At 41.9% G+C, this 25,955-nt stretch overlaps 2 protein-coding genes across 4 annotated transcripts; one reads left to right on the top strand and one right to left on the bottom strand.

Annotated features, from left to right (window-relative positions):
• The first annotated feature begins 299 nt into the window (after positions 1-299).
• On the top strand, positions 300-12,611 carry slc4a1ap (solute carrier family 4 member 1 adaptor protein). Of its 2 annotated transcripts, XR_001423087.1 has the most exons (15): positions 300-1,059; positions 1,532-1,730; positions 1,811-1,939; positions 2,018-2,078; positions 2,155-2,294; positions 2,361-2,521; positions 3,221-3,290; positions 3,404-3,593; positions 3,671-3,767; positions 3,847-4,084; positions 4,543-4,614; positions 4,889-4,977; positions 5,056-5,125; positions 5,431-5,872; positions 12,601-12,611. XR_001423087.1 is itself a non-coding variant. In XM_015023177.1 (14 exons), exons 1-14 carry the CDS (start codon positions 361-363, stop codon positions 5,478-5,480), a joined length of 2,265 nt encoding a protein of 754 aa, XP_014878663.1. In that variant the 5' UTR covers positions 300-360; the 3' UTR covers positions 5,481-6,109. The 2 variants fall into 2 exon arrangements, 1 of the variants encoding a protein (XP_014878663.1); XM_015023177.1 differs by lacking the exon at positions 12,601-12,611 and having other exon boundaries at positions 5,431-6,109.
• Positions 7,919-25,955, bottom strand: LOC106940430 (uncharacterized). Of its 2 annotated transcripts, XR_001423088.1 has the most exons (6): positions 25,432-25,955; positions 17,959-18,040; positions 17,291-17,808; positions 13,363-13,416; positions 9,232-9,412; positions 8,910-8,999 (listed from the first exon to the last, which is right to left on the bottom strand). XR_001423088.1 is itself a non-coding variant. In XM_015023178.1 (5 exons), exons 1-5 carry the CDS (start codon positions 25,498-25,500, stop codon positions 8,874-8,876), a joined length of 849 nt encoding a protein of 282 aa, XP_014878664.1. In that variant the 5' UTR covers positions 25,501-25,955; the 3' UTR covers positions 7,919-8,873. The 2 variants fall into 2 exon arrangements, 1 of the variants encoding a protein (XP_014878664.1); XM_015023178.1 differs by lacking the exon at positions 9,232-9,412 and having other exon boundaries at positions 7,919-8,999.

Below are 25,955 nucleotides of genomic sequence, written 5' to 3'. Positions count from 1 at the left end.
TAAGTACTTTAAATTGTGAAATAGAGTTGACGACTCCTTACAACTGGTGGGATGGTCCTTTAATATGATACAGATCAAATGGTAACTTCAGTGTTGTTTCATTTCCGTTTGTCCGGGCTTTAAAGCGGACTTGCAGATTTGTTCCGTTACCTTTTAAACTCAGTCTTTGATAGAATTAAAATTATATTTTTAGCGCTTTAACATAACAAATCTAATGTAAGTTAATAACATGTTTTGTCTTGTATTTTTGCTTTGATAGTGTTTTTGTTTGCATTTTAGGCACTTAATACCCGGACTAGTTTCTCAGTTGCACCAAATAAACCTTGACGCTTCCTCCGTGCTAACAGACGTGAGGTAAATATGGAGGAAGAAACACAGTCAGAAGTAGAAAAGAAGGAGAATTTAGACACTGAAGAGGGGAACAAGCCCACGGGGAAAGAAGAAACCAAATCCGATACAAAGATAGGGGATACCTTTAAAAAACCGGCTATTTTTGCGGCGCCTTCGCTTGCTAGCAAACGCATAAACAACGTAGCAGAAAACAAGGTGGACAATGTGTGTGAAGCTGCCACCGATGCTGCTGCTGGAGAAAATGAGCGAAAAGATGACAGAGGTGTCGACAAGACTAAGAAACAAGAAGTTAAAGCGAAGGCAGCTTCTGTCAAAGCTGGGAACTTCCCCCCTCTGCCGTACACAGAGCCCCCCTGGGGGGGTCCTCCACCAGAATCCCCCTACGCATTGGAAATCCTCAAAAACGGCACCATAGTGGACACTGTTACCCTCACACACCGGAGCTACTTTGTGGTCGGGAGGCTACCTGTGTGTGACGTCTCCCTGGAGCACCCGTCCATCTCCAGGTACCATGCGGTGATCCAGTACCGAGGCCACACCGGGGAGGAGGGCTGCGTGGGTGAGGAGAGGGGCTTCTATGTCCACGACCTGGGGAGCACACACGGCACGGTGGTCAACAAGAACAGGATCCCCCCGAAGACCTACATCAGACTGAAGGTGGGACACGTGTTGAAGTTTGGAGGAAGCACCCGGCTGTTTATCCTGCAGGTGGGTCCTCTTCTACAGATAAGTGATTCCAGAAAAAAAAAAAAAAATCATGTAATTTATGTGCAACGCGATACCAGAAAGTCTTCATTCAGCCGTTTTATGATGCTGAAATAAAGAATAACTAAGTGCAGCCCATGGGTTCAATAACAACAGTAACTATTAGTTGATCTGTGTTTGGGATTATTGTCCATTTAAGATATACAGCACCTCACTGCCACTGTCCCCTCTTGAATCCAATTAAACCTGTAGGGGGTGTACTTAGTTTTCCTATTATGATTTAATTTACAGTTACTAAAAAACCTGAAACCTGCCCAGACAGATAACTGACATAATGTCCTCATCTTTAAAGCTGTTTGAATTCTCTATAGTAAATTAAAATTAAACTCTGGACCATCCTTCAGGAGTCGATTATCCAGCAGAAACGATATCCGAGGTTGTCCCCAACTCGAGATCCTTCGCTTTTCCTCCACAGGGTCCGGAGTCTGATGAGGAAGAGGAGTCCGAGCTGACGGTGACGGAGCTGAGGGAGCGAGCCCGCAAACAGAGAGCAGAGCTAGAGAAGAGAATGATGGGAGACCTCTCTGACGGCGAAGAGGATGAGGAAAATGGCGAAGGCAAAAAGAGCCAGAGGGAAGCGTCAAAGGAAGACTCTGGATGCACGTGGGGAATGGGTGAGTGAATGTGCTTTCTTTGAGTCAAACGCCCCGTTCGCTTCGTTTGATGCCTCTATGTCTATAAATCCATCCCGCAGAAGAGGATGCAGCTCCGGAGGAAGACGAGAACGAGGAAAACCCCTTCTCAACTGAGTTTCACGAAGACCAGGAGGCAGCTTACCTGAAAGACCCGAAGAAGGCTCTGCAGGGATTCTACGACAGAGAGGGTGACTTTCCGCAGAACCCAGCCGGCTCTCTGTCATTGTGTTTCATCCGAGTATCTAACCTGGGGTTTCTGCCTGCAGGCGAGGAGCTGGAGTTTGAATACGAAGACAAAAATCACGGCACGTGGCTCTGCAGGATAAAGTTAGTGATCTGACGCACCAATGTCACGAGTTTCCCTAAAAACACCTTTAAGCTTTACTCACCTCCGTCCCATCAGGCTGCCAGTGGACGACGCCTTGGGCCGACAGCTGGTTGCCGAAGTGACGCACACGGGGAAGAAGAAGGAGGCAGCCGTCCAGTGCTGCCTGGAGGCCTGCCGGATGCTGGAGGCCCGAGGGCTGCTGAGGCAGGAAGCAGGTGAGAGCTCAGCCCAGAGGGAAACATCCGCTGGAGTCCGGTGCTACAGCTGAGCTTTGGTTTCAGTCTCGCGCAAACGAAAGAAGAAAAACTGGGAGGACGAGGACTACTACGACAGCGACGACGACACTTTCCTGGATCGGACCGGCACAGTGGAGAGGAAGAGGCAGGAGCGAATGAAGAAGGCCGGGAAGATCGAGGAGCGGACCGAGACCTATGAGTCTTTGGTAAGCACGACACATGGTTTTACACGCAATGTGGAACAATAATGGAGAGAAAAAAAACTTGGTGTGTAACTACAGACAGGTGTACAAGTAACTTTGGATTAAATGTTTTCATCATGCACATTAAAATTAGATTAATAAAAAAAATGAGATGCATATGTAGAGGGCAACAAAATTAATTTTCTTACAGACGATTGTTTATGTCAGCTTTCATCATTGATCAGGCTGCACAACATGCACATTATTTTTTATCACAGTGTCACTTTACACAAAATCCCTGTCGTGAATAACTGCCGGGACTTAATTATTTGAGTGCCATTTTTCTGGCTCTCTGTTCCTGTTATATATTTATTAGTAAAATCATGAAACTTTGACCGAGTTTTATATTGGGTAGAGGTTAGAGTTGTAAAACTTTCAACTTGCCAATTCCGAACAACAATTTACCAGCAAATTGCTTTTTCTCTACTTTCTGTAAAAAAAAAAAAAATAAATAAATAAATAAATAAAATCATGTGAAGAATAAAATTTTTCCTGCAAAATAAAGAAAAATGTAACAAAAGCCCAACATTGCCAGATTTCTTCCATTACGAGCTGGAAAATAAATGTTTTTTTGAATGTGAATGTAGACAAAAACCATCTTACTATCATTCCTTTAAAATTCAATATGAAGATATTAAACATTTCACATTTGCTGTTGCTCAGGTGGCCAAGCTGTCCTCTGTGGAGAAGGAGCTGGCAGACGCTCAGAAAAAGCTAAGTAGCGGTACCCCAGGTGCGTCCATCTCCACCTGCAGGAAAAACAACTCTACATTTGTTTTTAGATTCCTCTTTGAAAAGCCGTGGTGTTTTTTTTTTTTTTTCCCCCCCCATGTTTCCTCCTTGCAGGCTCTTCGTCCTCCTGCACGGAGGACTCGCTGGACGCCTTCATGACGGCAGTGCGGAGCGAGGCTGCGATGGACGGCGTGGAGCGCAGGAAGCTCCACGTACACGTGGCCGACCTGCGCAAAGAGGCCCAGCGGCTCCGTAAGCTGGTGGACCTGACTCGACCGGCACAGATGCCCTCGCTGCTCCCCGGGTGAGATGTTTTCCCCGTCAAAAGCTCAACTGTTTGATTCAGATCTGTTTCTAAAGCTGAGGTTGCTGCGATCATAGTGGAAGCTCTGAGGCGGAGAAGCCCAAGAAGAGCTTACCGCTGTTTGGAGCCATGAAGGGAGGAAGCAAATTCAAACTGAAGACGGGAACCATAGGGGTGAGCGTTCCGGATCCCTCAGATAAATCTCGTCTTTGTCCTCCGGTTTCTGCCGCTCAGCCTCTCCTCTCTGCTGTAGAAGCTGCCTCCCAAGAGGCCCAACCTGCCCGCTGAGCTCTTCAACATGAAAGAGCTTCCACCCGCAGGCGAGGAAGAGGAGGAGAACGAAGAGGAGGAGAACGAAGAGGAAAAAGAGGAGGAGGCGGCAGATAGGAGTAAAGATGATGGAGATGAATGCAGCGCCGCCCAAACCAAAACTGACTGTGAAAAATCCAGCATTCCTCTGGGTCAGCTGAAAGACTCAGAGGAGGTCAAAGGTAAAAACAGCCGTTTGCTCCTGCTTTTCAGACTGGTTATGACCTTTTCATGCCACTAGGTGGCAGCATTATCTACCAGCCTTCTTATAAAAATTTACATGGTTCCTCCGACCTTTTTCTTTCACTACTTCGGATTTTCCTCAAAGGTAATTTCTAGGTTTTTCAGACACTTTTTGGACATCAGAATAAAAATGTTGTAAAAGAAGAATTTAAAACCCAAAATAAAGATGGTGAACCAGTGATGAACCGAGTTCAGTAGCAAATTTTATCTAGGTGTTTTCCATGCCTATAAGTAAAACAGACATGGAAAAATATTTCTATTTCTAGACTTTGTTCTCTATTTCTCTGTATAGAAGTTGTCTTTCCTTTCCTCCTCCCTTCTGCTTTTTTTCTTTTTTTTTAATCTGCCTGTCTTTTCTTCTATAATCTGATCATTTTACGTTACGTATCATATTCAGAGCAAAAGCTGAAGAAGAGCGATAAAGCGGAGCCGCAGGTTCCTCTGAAGCCGTCAGCCACCGTGAGCCCAGGTGAGTCTGTCGGTCTTCCATCCTGCATTAGGAGCTACTGCTTTGTTGGTTCCCAGGGAACCAGGGTGTGGCTTAACTCTTAGAAACTGACTCAGACTAAACCAAACCTTCAGTCTTTCTTAACCTTAATTTGACAGAACATTACCGAGCACCAAAGGGGAAACTTGTAACAATGACCTCCAGCTGCTCAGAGTTCATCGTTGTGTGAATTTGTTTCTTGTCTGTAAAGCTGGAGGCAACCGTAAGGCTGCAGTGTCACTCGTGTTGTTCACAGAGTCGAAGGCAGGGGGCGAAGCAGAGCCACCAGCAGCAGCAGCAGGGCCCAATTCCAGGAAGAAGAAGAGAGTGATGGGCCCCAGCAGGGTAGGCCCCTCACACCTCCCAATGTGTTAGCTGGGCGTTCAGTATGAACTGACTCCAGTCCTTCATGTGTCTCCACAGCCTCCAGTGCAGCTGTCAGGACAGTATCCACAGGATGACCCTGACTACTCTGTGTGGCTGCCGCCTGCAGGTAAACAACCGGCCGGTCAGCTGACCCCACCCAGCTCTGTGAAAAAGTTGTTTCCTTAAACATTTCTCTAAAACCTTCCTTTAAATCTCTTTTGAGGAAGGTGAGGAAGAAATATGTGGGCTGCATGTCATAAACTGGCCTTTACGGTTTATTTGTGCCGCCGAGGAATGCACATCAGAGTTTCTCACGCATCAAGATAAACATGAATAAAAGGAGTGTTGAAACAGCTGCCAGGCGGGAGCTTTGATACCGAGACACGTCTGATTGGACGAGGAAGTGATACACAGCCTCCTCTTTTCTCACAGGTCAGACAGGAGACGGTCGAACTCACCTCAACGACAAGTACGGCTACTGAGGAGGGCCGACACAGACGTCAACGAGCAAGGAAGCGGCTCGTCGTCAGCCTCAGTGCTGGAAGGGAAGCGGTTGAATTTACCAGTTTTTGTTTGGATCAGAGGAGACAAAGCAGCATCCGAATCATCCGGCTTTTTATTCTTTAGCTGCTCTTCCTGCAAGACGAACCGACCTGACACCTGGTGTGCGCCCCGGTCCCGTTCGGCTTCAGTCGATCGCTGGCGTAACCTTTAACCGCTTCTCCCCTGCAAAAGGGAGGGAGTGTGTGTATGTGTGTATCAGGAAGAGAGGGAGAGCATAGCAGCAGCTTTTCTGACCATCTGGACACTTGGATGGCGTACTAGATGAAACGTAAGCTGATAATGACTCAAGCTAAGTGGAGTGTGTGTTTCCGTGAGCGTACCCACACACACACACATACAGTCCAAACCCAACCCTCTCAAAGTTCTCTTTTTAACAAGATTGTCTCTGTGAGAGCTCGGTGATTCCTTTCTCTGTGAAATCCCACTCAGTGTTGTTTTCTTAAACTTCAGCCACACGTCCCACCCTCTCTGCAACTGTCTTTTAAACACAACAATAATGAATGGAAACTCTATTTTGTAAAATAATAAAGTAGTGCATAACTACAAAGAGCAAAAGTTTTTAATTCTGTCAGCTGGTGGCGAAAACAATCTGCTCATATAAGCCGTAGTGCAAGACAGTCGAGAACATTTTTTTGAGCGGTTCTGTTTTTGTTTTGCATAAATTTGGATTTTATTTTAGTTGGTTGCAATCTTCTGTTTAACCACCAGGTGTTAGTAAAGGGATATTTCATATTAAAAGTGGGCTTCTGGAGAATCAAAGACTGTTTCATATGCATGGTTGCTCTGTGGTATGGAATATAATTTAATTATCTCTCAGGACTAGATAGTCTTTGAATGTTGAGAAATTTTGGATTTTCTCTTTTCCTATCCTCTAAAGGTTTAATGGATCTCTTTGTTTATCCCTCTACTCATTCAATCTATTCCTCCATATGTTAATCTAGTTTCTCAGCTAACTAATCATCAGCTTGTTTGGTATTTATCCATCTATTTTATCAGTTTTTTTCCTAAACATTTATATATTCTTTAATCAGTCCATTCTCTCCTTTCGTCTCATCCAACTAATCAGTTTTCCCCTCCATCTATCATTCCATCCCCTCATCCTTTCTTACATACCTACATCAAGGCATGAAGGGACGACAAGGTGAACCAGTTGAACAGTTATGGGTTCGAATCGCAGCCTGGAGCTATTCTTCAAGGCGTTTGCATCTCTGGGTACTCCGGCTTTCCTCCAGACTCCCAACAACATGACTAAGGTTAATTGGGTTCTTTAAATTGCCCTTCGGTACGAGTGTGTGCATGATCGTTTAACCTGTGCGACCTGTCCAGCGACCCTGCAAGCAGGTGTAGAGGCCGGATGGACTACTCCTCAATTGCAGCTGCACGTCTTAGATTTTCCACATGTGGAGATTAAAGCTTTTGCACATTCTTTACAAAATAGCTGAAGCTCAGTCAGACCGAGTGGAAAGCGTCTTAACAGGAGTTTTTAAGCCATGCCACAGATTCTATCACATAAATATGCTTTGATCTAAACTTTTTCCATTCTAGCTCTGGCTGTATGTTTAGGGTTAGAAAGTGAAGCTCCAATCTCAAGTCTTTGCAGCTTCTAACTGGTTTTCTTCCTGTATGAAGCTCTAGAAATGTTCCTAAAAACCAGGAGTCTACAGCCTTTACAATCCAAAGAGCCGTTTTTTTTTTTTTTTTGTTTTGTTTTTTTTTTACCATCAGTCCAGCTAAAGATAACTTCAGAACCATAAATTATCTTTTGACAAAAAAAGAAAAAAAAACAAATTTAAAATTTTCAATAAATATCTTCTACAGGAAATGTATTTTTATATGACCACCAGTAAGTAATTCTTTGTCTATAAAGTAGAGAAAAACAACTTCAGCACAAAGATGATGTACACATTTTTTTCCTATTTGTGGAAAAAGTCAGAAAACATCTTAAAAAATATATTACTGGTAATTTTAGGGTTACTCTCGTTAAAATTCGATGACATCTTTCCACAAAAACAAGCGAAAATGTGCTTAAATTTGCATTTTTTTGTAATATTTACATTTCAAAACATTACATTTTTCATTTTAGCCAAAACTATTAAGAGCCTGCAAAGCCCTACCACAGACTCTAACCAGCTCTGCTGAAGACAGCGTACTCATGGCATGATGCAGCCACCACCGTGTTTCATAACAGGGCTGGTATGTTCAGGGTGATGTCCCCGTGTTCATTTTCTGCAAAACACCTCTGCGCTTCTTCCATCCGTCTCTTCTGCTAAACAGAAGACTAAACCGTGTGAATAATTTTGCAAGGTGTTGCACTGCTTTAAGCACATTATGAAATAAAATGACATCACCTCACAAAGAAGAGGCCACAGAGCATTTATTGGATTGTGTTTTAGTGCAACAATGGACGAAAACATGTCACAATGTTACATTCATTTCGGCGAAGTCTTAGTTACAGCGGTGACGCGTTTGAGCTCGTTTCAGGGCGTGGGAAGTACCTCAGACCTTAATATAGCAGGAATGTCATTTCAAGGCATTAAGTAATCTTTAGATAGACCAGTGGTCCTCTTCTACCTAGAATGTAACCGAGGTACATTACTGGAAATAAAAAATTAAACTGAAATGGCACACTACGAGTAGGCTATCCAGAACAACAGATTAGCCAAATGTGCAGCAACCCTACAGTCATAAATGTTTCCACCAGATCTCGGTTTCTGCAGAGGTCTGGGATACATGCAAGAAAAGAGAATACGAGGAACTCCCGACGAGTCGTCGTCATCGAGAGTCGACTATTCAACTACGGTCATACATGTTTGTTATAGCGCGACCTTACAGTACGGTGTTTGCAGCAACACATCCAGAGAAGTAGTGTCAGACAGATAAATGCGACTGCCATCTCAGTTTAACAGGAAGAGGATAGAGTCGTCTTTTTTTTTTTTTTTTTTTTTAGTTGTTTAGATAGGAAGAAACCCTGGAACCACTTGATTGTCTAACATGCATCATTCCCTTCTGTGTGTGATCCAAACAGTCTTCAGCAAGGTTAACCCCCTTCTTGGTCCGTGTTTGTGTAACGAATGATCCTGAATTACAACTATACAAAGTGATTTCTGCCGAGTCGTGTCCTGGCTCCGGCAGAGATCCCAAGGGGCAGGGAGGGATTACCTGAGAGTGCAACAGTTCCACCTTTAGATGAACACCTTTCCGAAGCTCGGTCCTTCACGTGCCACAGACTTTAGAAAAAAAAAAAGAAGAAGAAGAAGAAGATGGTGAAGCGGTCCGGGTCGGAGTCTGGTGGACGTTGTGACGACGTCTGCTTAGGAGCAAGGAGGGTCCTCGGACGGAGTCAAGGATCTACAGGGGGGTGCTGTGCTCAGGGAGCGGAAGGCGAAGATGGCGGGGTCGTAGGTGTACCTGGGCGGAGGACGACTGCCGGTAAGATTCTAAAGACAGAAAAAAAATAAATGATTCGTTCATAAACAACAGGATTAAATGTCTCTGACTCCTCTGGAGAAACACTTCTACTGATTTTGTTTCAATCTTGGAGGGGATTTCGGGACAATAATACTTTCCCCACTTGCAGAAAGCACCCTCTCTCCCCTCACCTCCACCACCCCTCCATTCTAAAATTAGCCAGAGTCATTTTCCTCCCCACAGGAAACAGCAGGAAATTACTTTGTTGGATTTGGCAGTGAGGCTGCACTTTCTCCAGGGCTGCGGCGAGCCAATTCCTCACAGAAACTGAAAACTGAGATGGATGTATCGCTGTGGCCGACTGGTGTCTCTCAGATAAATCCTTCGTAGTGAGGCCACAGGTGTAGCTTTATAACTTCAGCCAACGGCTTCAGGGATCCAGCTGCCGTAACTCAGCAACAATTCCCACAACCACAGGAGAGTTGAATCGTGGTGTTGATTTAAACGGTAAAAAAAAAAAAGAAAAAAAAAAGAAAAAAGAAAAAAAAGGAAAAAGTGAGATGAGGGAAACTGAGAACATAAAAGTGAATACTAAAAAGATCTTCTCCATATGGTGGCTGCAACAAGTCGGCCACACTATAATGAGGTAATCAGGACATTTCTGAAAGTCCGAACAATTTTGACAAAACTCAGTGGAAGCGAAGTCTGGTTAAAACTTCTAAATACACTGCAAACATTTTCTGATTGAACATTCACATAAATCAGAACTGTAAGAAGGGAGACCCAAAAACCCAGATCACTAAACATACCACACGGGTATGTTTAGGCCGCAACACTCTGTGTCGCACTCACAGCAACACTCTTCGGCGTACAGGCTGTTACCGAGTGAAGACCCTTTAAACTGAACTATTTTACCATCAGTTCAGGTGTTCACATTTCAGAGATTTCAGATTTAAGTGAAGGGACTCAACATTTACGAGAGTTTGGAGACTGCAGTTTTCAAAACGCTAGCCTCGCTAACAAAACATGGTAATGCTAGCTTGAAATGTGAACTCTGCTTCTAAAATAAACAAATAAATACTCAAAACGGAAAGACAAGAAATCATTTAAATGTTGTTCTTAGGTCTTATATTTGTTCATAAAGAGAAATCATAATTAACCAAAGTTTGTAAAAAAAAAAAAAACAAAATGCATCTGTAGAAATTATAAGAGTTTGAAACAAATGCTTGTTTGCTGCCTTTGCAAGATTGAAAAGAGAGGACTGACATTCTAACTTCAGGAAGGTCCCTGAATATTTCCCTGCTGTGCTCATGGTTAAATGCCATAAGAGGAAACAGTGCTATTACTTTGACTCCTAGCAGCCTGGCTATACCGAGAGTTTACTTCTTGCTCTAAATATAAACCTATTCTGATTATAAAACAGCTTCCAGGATGTGATCCTTATCTGGTTTTAGATATTGACACTGCTCTCTTTGCCTTACTCACTCCGTAGTTGAACAAAGTAGCTGTAAAATCTTCAGGTCATACAGTGCTTGCGCAAGTATTCGTGTATTTAAATTTAAAGTGGTTCAGCTGCATTGGTCACAGACTCGCTCCATAACCTCCATAACCCTTCGATGCGGTGTTAGTTCCCAGATCATGAGATCCACTGTAGCATCCAGGTCTGACATGATGCTCTGAACAACTGCGCTTCTGCAGCAAGTTGTCAGGAGTGTGAATTGTAAAATGACGGATGGTCTTCAAACTATTCAGTCATTGTTAAAAGAAAAACAAACAAAAAAAAAACAACAGTCAAAAAATTTTAATATTCGGTTAACGAAACCAAGGCTCTCGATGTAGAAAGCTGATAGGAATCCATTTCAAAAGATTTGAAATTGTAATTGCAGGAAAATGTGATTCTACCAACTATTGATTTTAAGAAACAAAAGCATGCCACACTTTTCAGATTTTCACTTAGAAATACTCAGGAATGTCTTATAACCTTTTCCTCACTCTTCAAAAGTATTTGCTACTTTGTTTGGACATAAGGTCCCATTAAAGTATGCCTGTGTGTAATGTGGCACTTTTTACTTCTCTTGTTGGCAGAAAGTATTCTTTTGTTGTTGTTTTTTTGTTTTTTTATTACAACAAACTATATATTTTTCTGAAGACCTGCATCATATCCTTGTAATTAACCTCAGCCCAAACTGAAGTAATGCTGTGCAGCACGTTCTTTTATCCACCGCAACCATAACGGCACCATTTCCTTCACTTCCATCAGTCGTTACTCGGCTCAGCTAAAAACTTCTCATGGCGGCTGACTCCAGACGTCATCAGTTCTGCTTCCAACATGTTCTCACACACACACACACACACACACACACACACACACACACACACACACACACACACAAAAAAAAACAGTCAGAAGCAGCCAAATCTGTTTTACCAACTGACCCCTCCTCTTCATACACACCACTGCCGACCTCCCTGACCCCTGCGACTACTCTCATGCTTGAGTTGCTTGAAACGTAGGGCCCCATCAGCTCCAGTGTCTCTTCTGGTCCGCAGCCAGGAAATCGAGCGTTTGCAGATAAAAGGCGGGGAAACAGATGAGTGGCGCAAACAAAAAAAAACTGTTTCCAAGCAGCTCAAAGACTTGCTGTGTACAGCTACAAGGAAAGAAAAAAATAAAAAGGAAAAATCTACAAGCTGGAAAGGACCCAGTGCCTGCAGACGTCACCGACATGGACAACACAACCAGTGAGAGAGAATGAAGGATAATGAGTAATACTTGTGTGTTTCAGTGGAGCTAAACAGATCGCAGCCGGCCCAGGCTATAAATGGAAAATGACTCCATCCCTGGAAAAACACCACAAGGGAGCCGCACGCACTCCACCTCCTCTTCCTCCTCCTCTACCTCTCACCGCCACTCACTCAAAGATCATCCTCGCTTTCCATCTCCACACACAAAGCTGGGGCGCGCGAAGCACACGAGCTGCAGCCACAGTTGGTGTGTATACATAAACAAGAGTGTGATAAGGCTCCACTGACACTATCCCACACAACGTGATAATAACGTCACTTCTCTCAGCACACTGCGCGTCCTTCTGGAGTGGGCTGCTCCGCGCCAAGAAGCCGAGGCTCGTTCCAGTCGAGCTTCCCCTCAAACAGCAACAACACACACACACACAAAAAAAAAAAAAAACCTTTTTTTTTTTTTTTTTTTTTTTTAGTGAAGATTTTCTTCAGATCCATCAGGACACTTTCGCAAAGCTTTCAGCGCCCTCTTAAAGCAACTAAGCTGGGGGCAACAAAGGTCGCTGGGTGTGATAAACCTGACGAAGGAAGCTTGAAAGCATCGCTGCGGTGCGGAGCTGATGGTGCTATCAGATTTTCTGCAGCTAGGAGGGCATGGGAACGAACGGCAAGGCCAGATGCCGTCCCAGTGTGGAGTTGGATGGCGATCAAGGAGCCGGCCACAGGACCGGCTCGGCTGTTCACAGGGCAACGGAGCAACCTTAGCCGTAACGAGAACCACCGTCCTCTGCGTCCCGCTCGACAAAGAGTCATTCCTGGTCAACCTGCGCCTGCGTTTACATTCACCTGAAACCAATTAATTTGCTTTCAAAAATTAAACAAGGAGAGCAGAGTGTATGTTTTCTTGTAGAGAAAAAAAAAGAAAAAGAGCTGCATTATCAGTGTAAAGCGGAGGAAGAAATAACTTGAAAAGCTGGTTGTGTTGTGTATAAAAGCACATTAACCTGCTGCTAAATGAATCACAAATTAAACATTGTAACACTTAATTATAGTTCTGTTAATAAAAAGATATTTTGGCCTGCTTTTAGCTTCCACGCAATGACTTTCAGTTTTTTGGTGGGCAGAAAAAATACCAAATCGTAATGTTTGTCATTTTTTGGTGAGAGCTAGAAAAATGCAGGTGCATCCTTTCAGCAGTCTCTGGCAGTGAGCAGCAACAGGTGGGGGAGAGGCAGCACCGCACTAGTCTCTGATCAAGCTGCTATGAAAAGCGGAGCTGGGATTTAGAGAATTTTGAAAATCCCACAGATAATCGTTTACACAGAGCTGCAGCCCCTCTTGAGAGCAGCATTAAACTTTGGTAAAATGTCAACGCAACCTCGTAAATATACAGTTTTGACAAGCGATCACTTTTTATCACTACCAACTCAAAACGACAGTAGAACTATGTGTAAATAACTACTTTGCTTTTCCAGGAAAGTGTGCTACGTGTAGTGAACCTCCTGCCAAACACCCCGCATAGATCCCATGTCTGTTTCTACAATTTTATTTAGAAAGAAGATACGTTTCTTAAAATTGAAATTCCAAGTGATTTTAACAAGTAATTTAGCTGGAAATGCCTAATTTATGAAAACGTCGTCGCAAGAAACTCACCCGAATCTTCATTGTCCGCGTTTTCCCTCCACAGTTCTTCTTAAGCAGCATTTTCTGTGGAGAACAGACATGTTCAGCAGCACGAACAGCTTTCTGAAAAATGCTATTTATACATACATGCATAGGTGGAGTGAACTTAACATAGAGTGAACCACAGAACACTACCGAATACAGAAGATTTCAGAACATTTCAGTCGTGAAATGTGATATCTTAGCATGACAAAAGGGTGAATCAGGATGTAAATCCAGCTGTCTGACTAAAACTAAACACTCGGAGCTTATGCAATATCCTGTCTCCCTCTGCCCTCCATGTCCACACAGCTTCGCCATTCTCAGACAAAAAGAAAAGAAAAAGAAAGACACACAGTGGGGACGGAGGGACCACACAATCATCAAATTGTCTGAAGTTTGGGGAGGCAGCTTCCAAGGACCTCGGGGAAGAATGGAAACACAAGACTCCTGCTGTTGTGATGTGGGACAGAGAACTGCCGTCCACTTGCCCCCATCCTCACCTCATGCCAACCCTGATCTATTCTGTGTCAGTGGCACAACTGGGAGAGCAGACCACCTAAACGTGAAGGTGAAAACAGAAATTAGGCTCCCTGCCGAGGCTTGGTTTCAAAATACGCTCTTGTACGTTTCTATGTGGATTTCACCCAGATGTGATGTGCGGCTGTGAAATAAGAAGTTGCTGGTTTGTCACAACAATCTGCCAGATTAAGAGTCACAATTTACTTTAGTTCAGATCAGCACCTGGTTTCATCTGGGATCCCATATTGTCCATTCATATAAACCTAAACTTTGTCCACTTATCAGGACACGGTTTTTATTTTTTTTTATTTATTTAGTTGTTTCTTTTTAAACCATCAACCACATCACCTTTTACATCATCACATCATCGTCTTCTATGCCAAAACAGTAGAATTATCCTACCCTGCAAAATGATTCACATTCTGTCACGTTACACCCGCAGACATTTCACCATTGTGAAACATGGTGGTGGCGGCATCATGCTGAGGCAACGCTCTCACAAGGACTAAAGCTGGTTAGAGTAGATGGGCTGATGAATGGAGAAATACTAGAAGAAACAAAATGTAGTTGTGCAAAAACACGACTAATGTGAGATGACTATTTAAGAAATGTCATTTAGGGGTATCTGAGTAATGAGGCTAAATACAAATGCAAGACACATTTTTCAGATTTTCACTGGTAAAACATTTATGCTGCTTCGTGTTGGTCATCATCTGTCAAATAAAATCCCAACAAAAACATTGAAGTTCATGGCTGCAATGTAACAAGAAACAACCCTTCCGAAACCAGAGAGTTTAGATCATAGATTGATCTTCGTGCAGGAGTTATACGGGATCAAATTTCAGCCAACCTTAAATTAAAATCCAAGTGGTGTAGTCTTCAGTGTGACTGTGACTATGGCCCAGCTGCTGCTGAGAAAGTATGAACGCCCCCTCTTCCAAACTAAATCGCACATGTTCAAATGTTTGTTTACAAGAAAGAGGCAAGAACGGTCAGTTTGGTCCAGAAATCTGCTCGCCTCTTCCGGCGGGTTCTCCAGTTATGGGTCAAATTTCAAGCCTACGACGCCTTGCTTTGTCTCCTAAAACACGTTTTTTTACATTAAACGTGAGCATCAAGTGTACACTCTATATGACCTGCATCTGGCACGCAAACTGTTGCTCTTCCATGGATTATTACACTAACAAATGGTTCAACCTCATCTGTGACGTGGATTATCGAGGGATTAGTGGGGGACTTAAAGAAAGCAACTCGCTGACCTTTTAACCTTCCTTTTTCAATGAAATTATGGCAGGCATAAATGCAGCATTTTGTTCTTGCTGTGGCCAAACTCTTTGGGGACATGTGTAAGAAAATTACCAAAAAAATAAATGTTTTTAAGCTTTGCATATTTTTCTATTTACCTAGAACAATTATCATATGAAACTTTTGCTTTCTTGCACCAAATTCTTGAAATTTGCCAACCCTTAACCGCATTTTTTTAAACTCTGTTCTCCAGTTTCTCCTGCAGGACCGTTCATGTAAAGGGTTAATTGGGGGAAACTCCGGCTGAGTCTGCTTGCTACCTCTGCAGGCCCCCTTTTGTATACCCAGCAGCACCTCCCATTCCACTTGACTGAGCGTGCACACGCTCACAGACACACACGGATACTTGCAAAAGGAGCAGGAGGATGTGCACATGCTGGCTGGATGATGGATGCACACACACTGTTCGATCAGCACTGCCCACCGTCTCCCATCATCTTTTCTTTCCCTCAAAAAAAAAAAAAAAAAAAAAAACACAACGCATGGACATATGGAGCCCTGAAACCTGCATCTTCCTCCCCCGCGCCCCTCCCTGCACGCATACTGTCCTGTCCACTGTGTGGGCCAACAGGTCTATTGGATTTTAATGATTAGCGGACCAGCTTCTCCATGACTCATTAGCGGCTGTCGTTTTTCTCTTGTTTATTTAATCCTCTCCTTCTGCCTCCCACCCCTTCGTCGTTTCCCCTCGCTCACCAGCCTTTGTGAGAAATGAGGGCGGACATCTGCCGTCCGTCCCTCCCTCTCCTTCATCCCTCTCCAGCAGGACCACCGAGGTGGAGAGTGTCCAGCTAAGGAAATGGAAGGCTTTCTTTGCATTTTGTGCTGTCCTGCATGCTTCTTAGTGTTAATATTATTCCTTTAAAAGTTTCCCTTTGTGTCATAACACGTTTCTGCGGTATGCTTAAGAACAGATAGAGTATTTTAAACATCAAATGCCAGCATTGATCCCGGTTCTTCACGTAACTTCTATAGTTCCCACTGACAGAGTGGTTTTTATTTTTATTATTTCAAAGAAGAACAACCCGACACACTGGTTGAGTCATTGTTTTCTCTAACAGGCAAATCATCTTCCGATCAAATGAGGATTTTCCAGTTTAAATATGTTCGGACTACTGTTCTGCTGGCCATCCTTTTCTCTTCCTTCAAGTCTGTCATATTTTCTTTTCTTAGACATGTGTGACTTATTTGCTGCCAATATGTAGCAACCTCTGCACTGGTGGCACCACAGTTCTCTAGCGTTATTCTCAGGAGGAGATGACCTTGAACCTCCAGAAGTCTCCATCACTGCAGGCTGAAGCTTTCCACTTGAAGTCATTAAGGAGCCAGAAAACTGTTATTAGTTATCGGTGATACTCTTTGCAGCTGTTTCCTCCACGGGAGGCCATTTTAATGCAAAGAGATAATGGCTGCAACTCCAACTCTTGCTAAAACAGTGTGCTCCTTTGTTTTTTAGATCACCGTCAGTCTGCTACCTCGATTATTAGAGCAATTTCACAGAGATGAAGCTTTCTCAGCTTCACTTGGAATGACAATACATAAAATCGGACATAAAATGGAGCAAATAATATCTGAGAAATGTACCAATTCTGCCACTAACTGATGAAAAAGATCATTTTTAAGTTTTACTTTACATTAAAAGTTTATTTAACTGAAATAAACAGAGTTTTAAAAATATGAAAGCAATAATAATTATTATTGTTCATTTTCTGTCAAACTGAACGCTTCGCCTCTGCAGTCCAATTTAAAAGTCTGAATTTGAATTAAAGCAGAACTAATAACACAACTTAATATCTCTCTTCTGAAATACATATAAACGGTGTGCAAAAGCACATTTCTCCCTGCAACATGTTGTATTGACTTCAAACTGAAGGTGCTGCTCCTACTCATTACTGACTTTCTAAGACAGGTTCTAAACACCTATAAAAGGAAATAAAAGCTACGCTGAACCACAACTAAAACCTGCAAAGTTCCAAAGTAGCTTTCCCACTTGGTGAGTAATTTGTGAAAAGAAACAAGCAATCTGTTTCTCTTCTGCACTTTGTAATTCTGCAGAGTTAGTAGACTTTGGAGGACAAATTGGGAAACTAACCTGTTGCATTTTTTCCAGGTCCAGACTGGGTCTCCCCGGTTCTCCGCTGTAGCTGTGCCGATACTTTCTATAAGGTGCTGATTGGTCGAAGTGGGTCAGGATGATGGGCCGTGCGAGTGGCTGAGCCACCTGGAGCTGAAACCTCATTGGGGGTGGTTTCAAGTTACGCGGCGGACTGGAGCTGAACAGGACGGGGCTGGGAGAGGCCGCCAGGCAAGCGGCACCGGGCTCAACCAGAGGTCTGACCGAGGCCGGGGGCGACCGGCAGCCACACAGGTCCCGCACTTCTTCATCGCTGGAGGGGCTACTGTGATGGTCGCCATGGCGCTGGGGGAAGCCGGACACCCACTTCCTGTTGTCGCCGCAGCTGATCCGCTCCAGCTCTTCCTCTGATGAGTGACGGTCCAGATTGGCATCTAGTAGGAGGCGGAGGCGTCGTAACCGGGCCGGAGACACGGGACCCTGGTTGTGCTGCTGGCTGGTGGCCAAAGGGGTGAGGGCACAATTTCTCCGTCTCTCTGAAGATGTTGAAGCAGGAAAGAGCAGGAAGAATCCCAGTCAAAAAAAAAAAAAATCCAAATGCAACTATCTACGTGCATTTAGTAAAATCAAACCTGAATTATGTGAATCATTATTTACAAGAAAAATGATTTAGATGGCTCATGTACCTCTATCAATCTGTGCGAGCTCCTGGTTCTCGCCTTCTGAGTCATCACTCTCCCCTCCCTCTCCACTGCCATGATAGGAAATCTAAAAGAAAAAAACAGCAAAAAAACAAACAAACAAAAAAAAACATTCAGCTTGTCACATATTACAGTTAAGTAAGGCAGGCGACTACTACTGTATTACATTATTAAAAAATCAAGTTGCATTTCTTCTGCTGGAGGTCTATGTATAACTGAACCAATCAAAACAATTCACTCTACTCATAATCTCATAATGACTAGTAAATTTCCAGTAAATTTCTCTACATTTTGGTACTTTTACACACTGTAGCAACATGGTCACCAAAGGAGGCTGTGTCTAACAGCTTTAATTACAAAAAGCAACAAAATCGGCGGCGATTATCTCAGTTTTATATGTCGGCCTTTAGCTGTAACGTCATTCCCAGATCAAAAATCTATCAAGACAAACTTAATGCAGAATTAGTATCTCGGTGTTCAGTAGTCCCAGACTAATACACAGAGCAACTGGAAAAAATTTAAAGTGTACAGAGTGCACCTTAATTTGCAGAAAATGTTTACATACATACAAGCTGCATTTTAGACACGTGAAACAATTACCTTTCTTTGACTGTTTTTAATGGGGGGTTTTTTGTGTTTGTTTTACAGCAATAAATCTACAACAGTTCATGTTGCAGTGAGAACAAAAGCTGATTTTATTGCACAATAAAAATAGACACATAAAGTTGAGTCATCCTGTTGACAAACTGCAGACTTTGTTTCCCACGACCTAAAGAGGCATGGCTTAAAAATATATATAAATAAAATCAATTCCTCTTTTATAGCAGCAGAAACAATACAGATAGCCTGCTGTATGCAACGCTGAGAGTTAAGTAATGCGCCTCACACTCAGTAATTACCACTCAGAGGCTTCGCTGAGCAGCTGCCATCTGTGCATGTGTGTATGTGTGTGTGTGTGTGTATATGCTTACAGTGTGTAAAACACACACACTCTTCGCTCTGAAGCTTCTCAGAACGTGTGAAAAGGGGGAACAGGAGCCAAAGCTCCAAATCCCAACAAACCAAAGGCTGTATTCAAATGATATTAAAAGGAAATTCCACTGTTTGGTTTAGCAGCCTCTTCAGCAGAGCTCTGTTTCGACAGTCCTGCTGCATCACGAAGCCAAAACTTCCCCGTTTTCATGTCTGAAATCAGATTTAATATATTTTGGATGTAGTCACAAGAGAACATGGAAGACTTACTATGTAGTGAGTCATGGCAGAGTAAACCAAACAACAGATCACAGTTAATTAATCATATGTGTGGATCAAAATATACTTAAATAATAACGTCCTAATTATATACATTAATAGGCTGGAATGTCCAGAATTCTCAACTGGACGGTATTTCTACAACCGTCAGGCTTTCCTGAGCCACACGGTTCCAGGGGTTTCGATACAAAATAAATAAATAAAAAAAATTACTCAGTCTGAGCAACAACTTCATGCAGGGAATGTCTTTGCTAAGTGCTATTAACTATTGTCAGCCATCGTCAATGAAACTGCTCAAACTCTTCTTTTCTAAGAAACAAAAGCGCAGGAAAGTAGCAATAAAACTATAATCATCCCTCAAGTACTTATAGATGTCCTCAAGAGAGCCATGTGTATTCCCTGAAATGAGTTCATTTTTCTTCTACCATATTTAGCTTTTGGAGCTTCTGTCTGGAAACTTCTCCACAGAGCGATGACTGTCCCTCTGACAGCAAGTTAAGCTGACAGTAATGATTTGGCATTTCCTTCGCCCCGGGAGTCACCTCAAAGGCTCATGGATCAGAGGACCCTTGTGTAGGATACGGGCGTATGTCATAGTAATACTGCATCTCTGACTCTAAACTGGACCAACTCACATGTAGGCATAGTGAAAAACACACTGATGGACCAAAACACAACACTAAATCAACATAAACGGGAGTCTAAGTCGGTACACAGACGCACTGCAACTACGCGAACAGCCAGTGAGCTTCGCTCCTGCATATTTAAAGTAGGTTTCTTGACAATGTGCCGTTTTGGACTCATTCCTTAGTGTCTGTTGCATATTTGCAGCATCTGACAGGAGGGATTGTTACTGTGGAAGAGGGAACCTGAAAACTTTGCATGTGCTTTTCTGTGACCCACATCTGATAATGTTTCTGCTCTGGCATGATTTCACAGTTTGCTGCAACAAAAAACAAGATCCTGCCTAACTGACAATCAGCTTATGGTTAGACAGGTCGTCTGATGGTAGATATGAAAAACAGGTGAGAAGGAAGTATCTTGTTCAAACTCCACTGTAGTGCTAAAGCATTTTAGCACACAAAATATTTATATATTCAAAATTAAAAGGTAAACTTTCAGTCGCTGAAGAGATGCCTAGTAACTCCATTAGGGTACTATGCATCTATTTTTACTAATTCACTACAAAAAGGAGCTCTTGTGTTATATAGGCTCATACATTCACATTTTATTTCACACTTTTTCCTTCCACTCAACTTTCTATTCACAAGCTTGAATACAGCCAGCTTCTTTAGCAATAATTCTTTGTAACTTACATTCTCTGTGGAGGGAGTCAAGTCAGCCGTCTTTGCTTTAAACTATTTATGTACATGTGTTACTGGATAATAAAGCAATAACATTGGAAAAAGTATATTTAGAAAAGTAACTTATTTTTTATTTTTTCATAGTCAAAAGCACAAAGTTCTACATGGCTAAGCATGCGTCAGTACTTTAGTTCGTAGCAGTCAGAGGGATGTTTTGTACAAGTTCTGACTTCTTATGGTTTAAAGAAACCATAAGAACCATTTACTATTTATTTAATTATATCACTGAGCCACATGGCAACTCAAAAAGAATATAGATGGTATTTACTAATGATTTCAATAGCTAAGTACGCAAGACTTATTTTTTTTTTCTTAGAGAATCTAATTTTGAGAAAAAAAACATGAAATGCTATTTTCCTAATATCTATATCACCAATTAAATGTTTAAGGCCCAGAGGAATAGAAACTGGGGTCAAGACATCCTTCTCAGATGAATACGACACTAATCTTTACAAAGTTAGCACTCACTTTTAGTTCAGCTTCCTTTTGGGTTCTGCAGATGCAACAAAACGCGGAGACAAAATGACATTGTCAAATATAATAACTGAGACGGCGTTTCTTGGCCCATAACAATTGCTTTCTTTGTCCATCCTTGTTTAAGCTTTAAACAGACTTCTCTGATCTTTATATTTAAGCATTAAAAAAACTACTTTTTATTAATGCACACTAACCCGGACAAAGAGTTGTGTGCTTGTGTGTCAAGAACAGTTGAATGAAATCCTTGTCAGCCCCCTGCATCACTGAGCAGCTTGCTAAGCTGGATCAATGGCAATGTCAAAGCGTACTCACACCACCCAGTTCACACACATATCAGCTTTGCTCCGTCCTTCCAAACTGACACGGACACTGCCTCACAAAACACACCGGTACAAGATCAGAGATGGTCGATTTCTTTTCTCTTGCACACATGTGGATTTTTAACTCAAGTTAGGCCGATTTTTGATCACCTCGAGTGCCTGGATTGCTGCACGAAGACCAAACTCCAATTTAAAATCTGTGTGCAAACCAGCCCTTGGAAACAGGAGAAGAAGTCTAGAATTCAGAGAAGTCCGACTTTGGTATGCCATTTTTAGCAATAAGCAGCTACTTTTAACGAACAAGATGGAACAACATCAAAGAGAACCTGCTGTAAGCCATGCTGATTTAAAAAAAAAAACTATGGGCTCACTTAAGGAGTAAAACCCAATCAGTGAAAATATTTGAACAATGGGCTCGCTTTCTCTGCTGGAAGTAATTTTATAAAGTACGAGATAAAAGGCCAGCTTTAGTGGGCTCTGCATGGGCAGAGCAACCTTACAAACTGAGATACAGCACAAATCACAAGGATCTAATGCTGCTTCAGATGTTCTTCCATGCAAATCAGCCTCCAAGAAACTGCTGCACATGTGCACCAGAAGCAGCAAAGAAAGAACATGGCACAAGCATGCGCAAAGTTGTGATGCAAAGCTTGAATATGTGGCTCCTGAGTCAAAGTGCAGATAAATAGTTTTCATTAAGATGCTAACCCCAGATCAGGGTTTATAAATGTACAAGGGAATAAATGGGCCAAGTTTTGCTGTTTAAACATTAACAATTGATGTTAATTAATTGTTAACAAACTGGCTCCTGTTCATGCTGTCTACTGAACTGGAGATTTTGGTTGCATTTATACAAAGGAAAGTGGTTGGACCTTCTAGAATTCTCACAGCAAAGTTTAGGTTTGCTACTGTATAACCTGTATATTTGCAGTCCACACTTTAGACAGACTCGAGTTGACTACACCATGCAATCGATTGGGGCTATTCACTAAGGTTTGAGTATGAAAACATGCAACTGAAATAATTGTACCGACCGTCACATTGGCAACATCTGTTGAGACAAACGTATTTTCCTCACTCTTTTCTTTTTTTCTTTTTATGAAAATTTTACTTTCTATAAACTTCACTGAAATCATTATCCAGTGTGGAGGTTATGGGCAGTAAGAGTTGGCCAACTATATTACATTGGTTAACTATTACTAACTATATTGGCAACAATTGGCCAACTATGTATATTACGAGGAAGCAGAGAATGGATATATTGGATTTGAAATGCAATGGTCCACTAAATATTGCATCTATGCAGTCCTTGACAATTTTAGTGCTTCACATGCTGGTATTACAATGACCACTGCAATTCAATATAAATTAATCTCCGACATGTCCTGGCAACTGGCTAATAAATAATGACGGCAGCTGTAGCATTCACATTTGCATTATCGGATTGTTTTGTTTTATATTTTAGCAAACCTGTAAAATGCTTCTTTGTTCCATGCTTCTAAAGTTTTAGGAATGACTTAAACGTCAAGATGTTGAGGTTCAAGTATTTATAATTTATTAGTATTAAGAGTAAACTCAAATCTCACTATCCATTCCTGATCTGCTGACTGATTTTATATCAGTTGTACAAGAAGCAAACAATCTGGCCATGGATTTTTTTGTTTGTTTGTTTACACTTGCAGCCGAGTCTGCAACAATCATTACTATTTTTCTGTGCACAGCTTGCAAATCACATTATTGCCTGTGTACACGATGTAGCAAATCTAGAGTTTCCCTAATAATCTACATGTTTTCAACCCACTGTCATGCAATCAGCCCCATTTAACCGGCTCTGAACTGTATTAGAAGTCAATCCATCAATCAGTCACAGCAAAGTAAGCTTGCTAATGTTAGCTTAGCACTTTAGCAAAGTGAATAAAATTGTTAACTGGATCAAAACATGATCACTACTATAGCTATACGCATCATGTCTGGTAAAACATGATGAAGCTCATTGGTGAATAATTGTAATACTAATGGAAGACAACTTTACTGCTCTGAAAATCTATGAGTTTTTTTTAAGCACATAAGTGAATATTATCATCTTTAAATAACAATCAGAGATGAAAACTGTATGAGCAAATGCCTCATTTTTAAGGAGTCAAATCTCCAGGGCACAAACAAATGGCTGCATGAAAATCATAGCTTAAAATACTAAAAATACCAGAGTCTAATGGCCCAATGAAACTATATTTCAGGATTTTGTAAACATGAGAAGTCCATCCTCATCTACCCTGTAATTCTCAAATTAATAAACATAAAGTAGGTTGCATGGTAGCGAGAAGGTCCTGGGATCGAATCCCAAGCGTGGAGTCTTTTTGCATGGAGATTGCCTGTTCTTTCTGGGTATTCTGATTTTGTCCCACAGTCTCAAACTATGACTGTTAGGTAAATTGGTGACCACACCTAAGAACAATGTGAGCCCTGTGATGAAGTGGTGGTTTCCACATTGTACTCCATCTATTGCCACGTGAGCCAAGAGCATCCCAATGAACCTGCATGGACAAGCACCTACACTTTCTTAGCAATGCTTAGTAGTCTGGCTTGTCCTGGTCGATGCAAAGTTTCTGTTCTCCTTGAGGTCTGATGTACTAAATCAGTTTAACAAAGGCCAAACATGATAAAATCTACTACAGCCTCTTAGATAGTGGCTGTAGTTTTGAATCTAACAGAAAATAAAGGGATTAACAAGATTATCTCCATTCACTACTCACATCAGAATAATGTCCGCAACCTTTTTTCTGTTTTTTATTCAAGTTGAAAAAAGTCCATCAACGTCCATGCCATGGGTGATGCAGTTATACACTGAAAAATAGAACGTTCAACAGTTTTGATGCACTTAACACATCAAAGATTAGAAAAAGTATTTTCTAATCAGAGCCTGTCATGGAAAAACTGGCTGAGTGATTTTTAAAAGTCGCAAATATCCACTGTCATTTGGGTACTACAAAGAAGTGGTAATTTACTCGCTTTGACACATTTCTGTGACCCAATAACGACTCGCAGTGTAGTGCTCAGTAAGACTTTCCCAATTTTTGTATGGATCTTGTCTCTGGTAAAGGTCAAATAGTTTAATGTGGTTTGCTGGGTTTGAGGGGGTTGTTTTCATAATGATCTGCATTGGAGAACTTCATATTTCCCATCATCCAGAGGAAATGATTATATCACCGAGTGGGAACACATAAACATAAACAAATGTGGACAACAGAGGTTGCACGATTTCAGTGTCAGTATCCTCGGCTGGGCCCTTTGAACGGGAGCAATTTGGCACAAAATGGCAGCCATGCGACTGACATACAGTCGGCTGATGCACAATAGTATAGATGGAGCAAGTTAGTGACCCATGGAGGACACTATTCACTCGTCTCCTAAGTAAAAAAGGGGCATTGTGCAAACTGAGCAAGCAGTGACAAAGGAGAGCACGTACGTGGGTTCAGCTGTGGAAAATTGTAGATGTTGGGATAATTATGGCTCAGAGCAGTTTTTAAAAGTACTATGTTTGTTTTTTTTCTAGTCTGTCTATAGATCCAAATTGTTGTTCAATGTTTGTCTTGACACATAGAGCAATTATAGAGCCTGAAGAAAATGAGTGCAAATGTGTTACTCTCCTTCTCTCTCCTTCACTCACTCATACACACTCACACACACACACACACACACACAGCAAAGCATGAGTAAAAGCTATATTATCCACATCTGGAAAAGAGTTGAAAATGCCTTCAAACATGGTACTGAATGAGTCGTAATGAACTCAAAGGCAGAGAAAACTACAGATTTGAGAACACACGAAAGTAAAAAAAAATTTAAATAAAATTACCGAGGCAAAATGGAGAACTGAAAAGGAAAGAATGGTAATTAACTCATTATTACCCCTTGCAGGAGTCATTACAAGGACTTCAATCTGACTAAAGTAAAGCCAAGCTGCACCCACTAAGGCTAATGTCTTTCTCAGATGTTTTCCCTGCAATGACAACCATGTTTTCTAACAGAAACTGATTCCAACTTACCTTCAGCTGGAAAGGATGGATTTCATTGAGTGAATGTCTTCTCAGCTTTTTCGTCAGTGTCTTTAGCATTTTATGTAAAGTAGCTTATGGTTATCACCAATAATAAGCTACTTTGATGTCTTTTAAATGACGATTACAAGTTCATTAGCTAACCTGAGCGACCTACAGAAGGCATTTTTACTTGAAAACCTACTAGTTACGACAAAATTTTAAAAAATCAATCTGAACTTCAGGTTAGCCGATGTCGATCAAGATGTTAAACCGAATTTAGTTAAACTGCGTAGATGCGTCTTGTGTTCATGAGCTGTACGCAGCAAACTACTTCTTTACCACTTCATCTGAGTTCGTATGCGCCAGGTAGGTTAACATGTTCTCCTCCGGAAGCCTTCTTTTACTCTAACACAGTTTTAACTCAAAGATGTTCCTTTAAAAATAATAAAATAACACCAAACTCGCTCGCATTCAGACACGCACACACACTCACTCTCACACTCACACACATACACACAGCCTGACTGATCATC

This window comes from Poecilia latipinna, unplaced genomic scaffold (assembly GCF_001443285.1).
Source record: "Poecilia latipinna isolate Pla-1442-1.1 unplaced genomic scaffold, P_latipinna-1.0 Scaffold3223, whole genome shotgun sequence".
Classification (NCBI taxonomy): Eukaryota; Metazoa; Chordata; class Actinopteri; order Cyprinodontiformes; family Poeciliidae; genus Poecilia; species Poecilia latipinna.
This window is presented reverse-complemented; position numbering and strand designations above follow the sequence as displayed.

Excerpts from the sequence above, each read along its gene's own strand:
- slc4a1ap (XM_015023177.1), top strand. The coding sequence starts at position 361 with ATGGAGGAAGAAACACAGTCAGAAGTAGAAAAGAAGGAGAATTTAGAC. Across the intron at positions 2,079-2,154 it reads ACGTGGCTCTGCAGGATAAA|GCTGCCAGTGGACGACGCCT; the intron begins GTTAGTGATCTG and ends CCGTCCCATCAG. Across the intron at positions 3,594-3,670 it reads ATGCCCTCGCTGCTCCCCGG|TGGAAGCTCTGAGGCGGAGA; the intron begins GTGAGATGTTTT and ends CTGCGATCATAG.
- LOC106940430 (XM_015023178.1), bottom strand. The coding sequence starts at position 25,500 with ATGCTAAAGACACTGACGAAAAAGCTGAGAAGACATTCACTCAATGAA. Across the intron at positions 18,041-25,431 it reads TCCATCCTTTCCAGCTGAAG|ATTTCCTATCATGGCAGTGG; the intron begins GTAAGTTGGAAT and ends TTTTTCTTTTAG. Across the intron at positions 13,417-17,290 it reads ACCTGGAAAAAATGCAACAG|AAAATGCTGCTTAAGAAGAA; the intron begins GTTAGTTTCCCA and ends TGTTCTCCACAG.